The sequence below is a fragment of the Selaginella moellendorffii genome, unplaced genomic scaffold (assembly GCF_000143415.4).
Source record: "Selaginella moellendorffii unplaced genomic scaffold, v1.0 SELMOscaffold_214, whole genome shotgun sequence".
Classification (NCBI taxonomy): domain Eukaryota; kingdom Viridiplantae; phylum Streptophyta; class Lycopodiopsida; order Selaginellales; family Selaginellaceae; genus Selaginella; species Selaginella moellendorffii.
Window position 1 is genome coordinate 38,568 of NW_003314474.1, and position 6,444 is coordinate 45,011.

At 49.3% G+C, this 6,444-nt stretch overlaps 3 protein-coding genes across 3 annotated transcripts; 1 reads left to right on the top strand and 2 right to left on the bottom strand.

Moving 5' to 3' along the window:
- Positions 1–113: 113 nt before the first annotated feature.
- Positions 114–2,363, bottom strand: LOC9648415 (pentatricopeptide repeat-containing protein At1g62914, mitochondrial). The gene has a single exon (XM_024667845.1). It carries the CDS (start codon positions 2,347–2,349, stop codon positions 136–138), a length of 2,214 nt encoding a protein of 737 aa, XP_024523613.1. The 5' UTR covers positions 2,350–2,363; the 3' UTR covers positions 114–135.
- On the bottom strand, positions 2,341–4,603 carry LOC112343810 (the record flags this gene model as incomplete). Its single annotated transcript, XM_024667851.1, has 15 exons — positions 2,341–2,444; positions 2,502–2,576; positions 2,632–2,700; positions 2,756–2,806; positions 2,862–2,962; positions 3,022–3,127; positions 3,180–3,235; positions 3,288–3,385; positions 3,444–3,481; positions 3,536–3,650; positions 3,704–3,762; positions 3,879–3,912; positions 3,977–4,050; positions 4,104–4,187; positions 4,460–4,603. Coding segments are annotated over 15 exons (1,134 nt in total), but the record flags the coding sequence as incomplete, so codon positions are not given.
- Positions 4,604–4,679: 76 nt separating this feature from the next.
- Positions 4,680–6,364, top strand: LOC9648411 (ATP-dependent Clp protease proteolytic subunit-related protein 3, chloroplastic). The gene is made up of 10 exons (XM_002994248.2): positions 4,680–4,761; positions 4,810–5,092; positions 5,167–5,262; positions 5,325–5,447; positions 5,502–5,561; positions 5,629–5,725; positions 5,776–5,849; positions 5,913–5,966; positions 6,019–6,102; positions 6,148–6,364. Exons 1-10 carry the CDS (start codon positions 4,709–4,711, stop codon positions 6,271–6,273), a joined length of 1,050 nt encoding a protein of 349 aa, XP_002994294.2. The 5' UTR covers positions 4,680–4,708; the 3' UTR covers positions 6,274–6,364.
- The last annotated feature ends 80 nt before the right edge of the window (positions 6,365–6,444 follow it).

Consider the following 6,444-nt stretch of genomic DNA (forward strand, 5'->3'; position numbering starts at 1 on the left):
GCTTGATAGAATGATCATAATTGGATAGACTCGAATCTAGTTGTTTGATATCTCACATTTTAGATCTTGGAAAGTTCCACAGGCAGTTACATCAAGATCTCTTGGTTTCTAGCTTTGATCTCGAAGATAGAATGATCATGAGATTGCCATAGTCATGATTCTCTGCCTCACAAGAAGATCTTGGTAGCCCGCGTCCCTGAGACACGAGCTCAAAGTTCTCATCGTCTGGGCCTGTGGAGTAAACCCCGCCGCCACCATCGCCTCGAAGATCCTGAAAGCGTCGTCCGCCATGTCCGCCGAGCACGCCTCCCCGATCAGCAGCGTGTATGTCACGAGCCCAGGAGCGCAGCCTCTGCTCGCCATCTTCTCAAACTCCGCGATGGCCGAGTCCACTCTATCCAATCCACACAAGCTCCGAAGAACCGCAACGTAAGTTGCCTCGTCCGGCCTCACGCCCTTGAGCACCATCTGCTCGATCACCTCCACTGCCTCGTCCGGCTCCCCGGCCTTGCAAATCTCCGCGACGCAAAGGCTGTACGTCGCAGCGTCCGCGACAAATCCCGGGCTGCGCAAGAGCTTCGAGGCCGCCTCCCACTTTTTCCTCAAGTAGAGCTCTTCTACGAGGATCTTAAACGTTTCACCCAGTGGCTGGCATCCCACCTCCACAACGTTGTCAAGAACACTGCAGGCCTCGTCCACTTCCCCTTGCTTGCACAGAACTTCCACCAGCGCGTGGCAAATCGCCCCGTTTGGCACAACGTTGTCCGCCTCCATCACGTCCAGGAACTCCTTGGCTTCGTCCACCCGGCGAGCTCGGCACAGGCACTGGATGAGCGGAGCGTACGTGTTGGCATCCGGCTGCCGCTTCTTCCGCTTCATCTTGTGGTAGATCTCGAGAGCCGACTCCACACTGTCGGCACCGCAGACGCAGTCCATGAGGACGTTGTAAGTCTGGAGGCCGGGAATGAAGCCGGCGTTCACCATGTCTTCGTGGACCCGGAAAGCCTCCCTCGACTTCTTGTGCTCGCTGAAACCGTGGAGTAGCGTCATGAACGTCACCGGGTGGGGGATGCACTCGTGTACCATCATCCTGGTGAAAACGTCGTCGGCCTTGTCCATCCTACCCGCCTTGCAAAACCCGTCGATGATGCTGCTGTAAGTTATCACGTCCGGAGTCACTTTGCTCTCCACCATCTCCAGGAGGATCCTGTACGCCTCGTCGACTTTCCCGGCCTTGCAAAGCCCGTGAACCGCTACGTTGTAAGTGACCACGTTGGGCTTCTTTCCGCTCTTCAAGAGCCTCTCGAAAAACTGACAGGCTTTCTCCTGCTCGTCGTTCTTCCACAGCGCGTGGAGCATAGCGTTGAAGTCGATGATGTTGATCCCAAAGCCTTTCTCCTTCATGTGGAGCAGCAGCTCCAGGCATTCCGACGGCTTCCCTTGCCTCTTAAACCCGTTGACGACCGCATTGTAATACATGGCTCTCGGAACCATGTCTTCGCCTTTCAACTGCATGAGGAGAGAGTAAGCCTCGTCCACCCTGTCCACCTTGCAGAGGCCATCGATTAGAGAGCTGTAAGTGACGACGTTTGGAGCACAGCCTACAGCCCGCATCCGCTTGAAGTACTCGTAAGCTTTGTCCACCCTCTGGGCCTTGCAAAGAGCATCGATGACTGTGCTGTAGGAGATCACGTCCGGCTCACACCCGTGAGAAGCCTCGTATCTCTTCTCCATGTCGTCGAACAGCTCCAGTCCCTCGTCGATGCGGTTTGCCTTGCATAGCCCGTTCACGACTGTGTTGTAAGTTATCACGTTGGGAGAGCACTCCTCGCCCATGCTCTTAAACTGCTCCAGAGCTTCATCTATCCTGCCTTTCCTGCAGAGCCCCTGGATCAGTGTGCTGTGCAAGAGCACGTCCATCTTGACCCCTCGTTCTTTCATCTCATCCAGAAGCTCGAAAGCTTGGTCGACTTGTCCTGCCTTGCAGAAGCCGTTGATGACAGTAGTGTACATGATCTCGTTGGGAAAGCACAGCGGCTCGAGCTCTTCCTTGAGTAGCCTGTGTGCTTCCTCGTGCCTCTTGGCCTTGACGAATGCGTTGAGAAGAACGGCACAGGTGTAAGCGTTGTGCTGGAAACCGGGCTTGTTACCAGCCCACTGGAAGAATGTCCACGCCACATCTGGATCCTCTACCTGTTGGAGGACCCTGCCGGCTACTTCTGGTGTCACAGTTGACGCATAGCCAGCCAAGTCTCGACATAGGTAAGGCCCCGGTTTCAAAATTCCCAGCAGTATCTCCGCTACATCTTGCGTTGGGCGCAAGAATCCTCGGGCAATTGCACGAGCCATCCTCCACAGTGGCTACAAAAAAATGCCCATTCTGGGCAAATGCTTTACTTTGGACGCTTCGAAGCCTATGCCTCCTGACAGTCCCGTTCGATGCGCTAAAACACAAACACAACGATATAAGTTATGTTTTAAGAAACATGCGCAGCAAAAACCTGCAACAGATAGCCGTGAAGCCAGTCGAGAGTTTGAGGAAATGTTGTCGCTGAGATTGGAACAACTCCCACGCCCTGAAAAGAGGGATCAAGGTTGGTCAAACCTAGAATGACGATTGATAAACTTTACCTGGGACTCGAATGAAGTAAGATAATCTTGTATGGTTCGCAGTTTAACAATAAGCGCTGCTTCTTCCTCCTGAAAGCGCAATTGTCACAACTTTCTATTCCCAATATTAACATGAACAGCCAACCTCGGTGATGGAACTCTCGGAACGAGACGCGATCCATTCTTCCAGTAACATCTGATAATCAAAGCCGGCCTCAGATTTTGCAGCGTCACAAAAGGAAAACCCGTACCTGATGATCAATATCTGCCATGCTAAGAACTATTGGCACAATAATCGCCTTGGGCTTGGCAGCGCTTCCGTTTTCATGCTCATTGAGTTGCTGTTTTCCGTCTACAGCACATAAGACAGGTAAGCGCGTGTAAATCAACTTGAGGTCTACAAGTTCTCACCACACTGAGCAGGTGACTTCTCAGAATCTCCGTCCTCAGCTTTGTTTACTGGACTTGCTCTCCCATTCTCCTCCATGAGATATATACTTGGATCTAAGTGAATGCCCTGAGATAGCAGAATTGCGATCAACAAGTACCGAGCAGCAGTCACTGCTTACCTCAATAATGACAGGTTTTCCATCCTTCATTGCTTTAGTCAAGTCCCCGTCTAGACCTGAAGGAGCATTTTAGGAAGACAGAAAACATGAGCAGAAAAACATTTCCACCTTTACGAACAATTCGGCACTCCCGGCAAAATTCCGTGATAAGTTCTTCTTTTGTTTCAAACTGCCTCTCCCATATCGGCGTTGAGGTCAGCGGCGCCCTTGCAAAAATAGAGAACAAGAAAATTATTTTCATGCAGACAAGTATTCTGAAATTACTCTGTTGAGCTCCGAAGTAGCTCATAAACCATGTCAGTCTGCGAAGCCAAGTGAAGACGAACAACTAAAACTCTTAAGGACAAATAGCTTGCCTGAAGCACATTCGGAAGATTCAACCGTTGGGCTAGCTGAGTTGCAATTGTCGATTTTCCTACACATGCAGTCCCGCAAACGAGAATAATAAGAGGAATCCTTTGATGATGAAACCTGAAGCACAAAGACGTTAGTTACTAGGACCCAATGCAAGTAAAAACTATCACCTTGTCATCATCTTGTAACGATTAATGTAATCTGTCCCATATCCCCGTCTCTCCATCAACTATTGCATTGTTCACAGCACCATGTAGATTAAACAACAAAACCGCAATAAAATAAGTATCATTTAACAGCAAAAGAAGAATCGGGAAACAGGAAAAACGCAAGCGTGTCACTTACCTTGAAAACATTTGCCTCTAGATCAGTCTGTGAGCTGCCAAGTCAAAAGAAAAACGTTAAGTGCGATTCCACATCCAAAAGAGAGAAGAGTCGCGTACACATCCAGCAAGCTATTATCAACCAGCAGTTTTTTCAGCTCGAGGGCAATTTTAATGGCAACATGATGTGGAATCTGTTCAACACGGTTTGCCACGATAGTTAGAAAAAGAGAAATCTATGGCTTACCTTCGTCACAGTAAGCATGCGGCTGAGTAGAAATCGCGAGAAAACGTAGTAGTGATCCGAGTTCTCACCCAGCCAAACTCGCACCTGGTAAGCGTGAGAAAAAGAAAATCCAAAGGCGAGATGCTTGAAAGAAACTCCAAGCCAATACATGCAGCGCTCTAGAACACTAAATCACTCCAAATCTCAAAGAGAAACGCCCAGAGACCTCCAATGCAAGTGATTCTGGCAAGAAAATCCGAGGCAAGTCAACAAGCAGGCAAGAATTCGCAGCAAAGCGCGCGAGCTGCCGCAATGCCGATCACGAGAGGGATTCTTGAGACCTAGATCGTGCGCAAGCGTGAAATATTTCCCGGTACCTTGACGAAATCGTACTTGGATGTGGCGTGGCGCGGCGGCCGCGATCCATCCGCGGGAGGAAGCGGTGCCGCCGCTGCCTTGTCCTTGGATGATCCACCGCCGCCGCCATCGCTGCTCTCGATCTCTTGCTGCTGTCCGCCATGAAGAAAACACACCACCTGGCAGTTCTTTGATTAAATAATCGGCCCAAGCTCGATTCCCATCACTCCTCCTCTGTTTTTTAGGGTTTATATTTCCAGGGCTAAGCTATGGCCTTGGCGGTGGAGTGCTTCGTGGCGCCACAGCTCCACAAGACACCGAGGTAAGATCGATCAATCGCTGGATAGAAGAGGACGAATTTTCCATGCAGGGCGTTGTGCTTCCACTCTAGGATGCCGCATTTTAGGATTTCATGCAAGAAGAGGCCTGTGGTTTTGGCAATGGCATTTGGAGCCTCGCAACCCGGCGATCCATTTGTAGAGACCTTAGCAGCAGCTGCTAGAACTCCACTTGGCGAAGCGCAGCTCCAGGAATCCAGGGACGAGAAAAGAGATGAAGCTTCCCCGCCCTTGCTAGACATTGTGAGCAACATGGTTACTCCAGGCAGTGTCCGGAACTTCAGTGATCCAGTTTTGATGGCCGCTCCAGCTCACGTAAGTTTCTACTTTGCTCGCTCCAAACTTTCTTCTAATCTTTTTTTTTTCATCTCTCTTTTTTTTCTCATCAGGTCGAAACATCATACAATGAACACAGGCCTCGCAAGCCTCCTCCGGATTTGCCTTCGCTGCTACTAAACAGTCGAATCGTCTACGTTGGCATGCCAGTATGTGCCTTCAATTTTTGTTCGCGAAGTATTGTTCTTAATGTTTGTGATTTCTTTGCTAGCTTGTACCAGCGGTGACGGAACTTGTAATAGCAGAGCTTCTATACTTGCAATATTCAGATCCGACACTTCCAATTTACATGTACATAAACTCAACAGGAACTTCCAGGGCGGATGGTGAGACGGTACGTTGTGCTTTAAATGGTGAGAAACAAGCGTTTCCTTATCGTGTTCTTCAGGTTGGGATGGAAACCGAGGGCTTTGCCATTCATGACACCATGCAGCTAGTGAAAAACGAGGTAATTTAATTCAAAAGCCTTTTTTTCTTCCTTCCTTAATGAGAGGTGTCTTGCATTTTCTTTGTAGATTCATACAGTTGGCGTCGGTGCCGCAATTGGTCAAGCGTGCTTGCTTCTTGCAGCGGGAACAAAGGGAAAGCGTTACATGCTTCCTCATGCCACAGGTGTTTTCCCATTACGATCGATCTTTAATTTTGACAATCGTGTTCTTCAGCCATGATCCAGCAGCCTCGTATGCCCTCAATGGGACAAATGCCTGCGATTGACTTGCACTTAAGAGCCAAGGAGGTTTGTTCGTCCATCTTATCTTAGGAAGAAGAGTTAACCTCTACGTCTTTTTCCTTCCTTTAGGTGATTCATAACAGGGATACACTTGTGGAGCTACTGGCTGAACACACTGGAAACGTAAGCTTTGGTTTTTTCTCTTCGTTTTTGTTGTGACTTAAGTTTGCTACAGCCCGTAGAGAAGGTTGCAAAGGTGATGCGAAGACCTTACTACATGAGTCCTAAGAAGGCCATGGATTTTGGCGTCGTGGACAAGGTAGACAAATTCTCACAGACAACTAAAGCTTGACACTCTTCATAGATACTCTGGAGAGGACAAGAGGCCATGGGAGAGACGCTCTCCCCCGAGCAATGGGACAAGCGAGCAGGAATTCGTGCAGTGGAGCGTCCCATGACTTACGGTGCTGGAACAAGCGGTCTCGGTTAGTCCCTCGAGAAATAAATTGGGTTGTGTGTACACTTTACAGTTTAATCGGCAAAAAAGAAAAGAAAAAGTATACAAAGTGGACGATCTATCAGGGCGGTGGGTCTTGTACGGCCGGTGGAAGGCCTCATAACATATCAACAGCGCTTGTTCGTTCTATGATTGCGGCCAACC

Excerpts from the sequence above, each read along its gene's own strand:
- LOC9648415 (XM_024667845.1), bottom strand. The coding sequence starts at position 2,349 with ATGGCTCGTGCAATTGCCCGAGGATTCTTGCGCCCAACGCAAGATGTA.
- LOC9648411 (XM_002994248.2), top strand. The coding sequence starts at position 4,709 with ATGGCCTTGGCGGTGGAGTGCTTCGTGGCGCCACAGCTCCACAAGACA. Across the intron at positions 5,726-5,775 it reads CATGCTTCCTCATGCCACAG|CCATGATCCAGCAGCCTCGT; the intron begins GTGTTTTCCCAT and ends CGTGTTCTTCAG. Across the intron at positions 6,103-6,147 it reads ATTTTGGCGTCGTGGACAAG|ATACTCTGGAGAGGACAAGA; the intron begins GTAGACAAATTC and ends CACTCTTCATAG.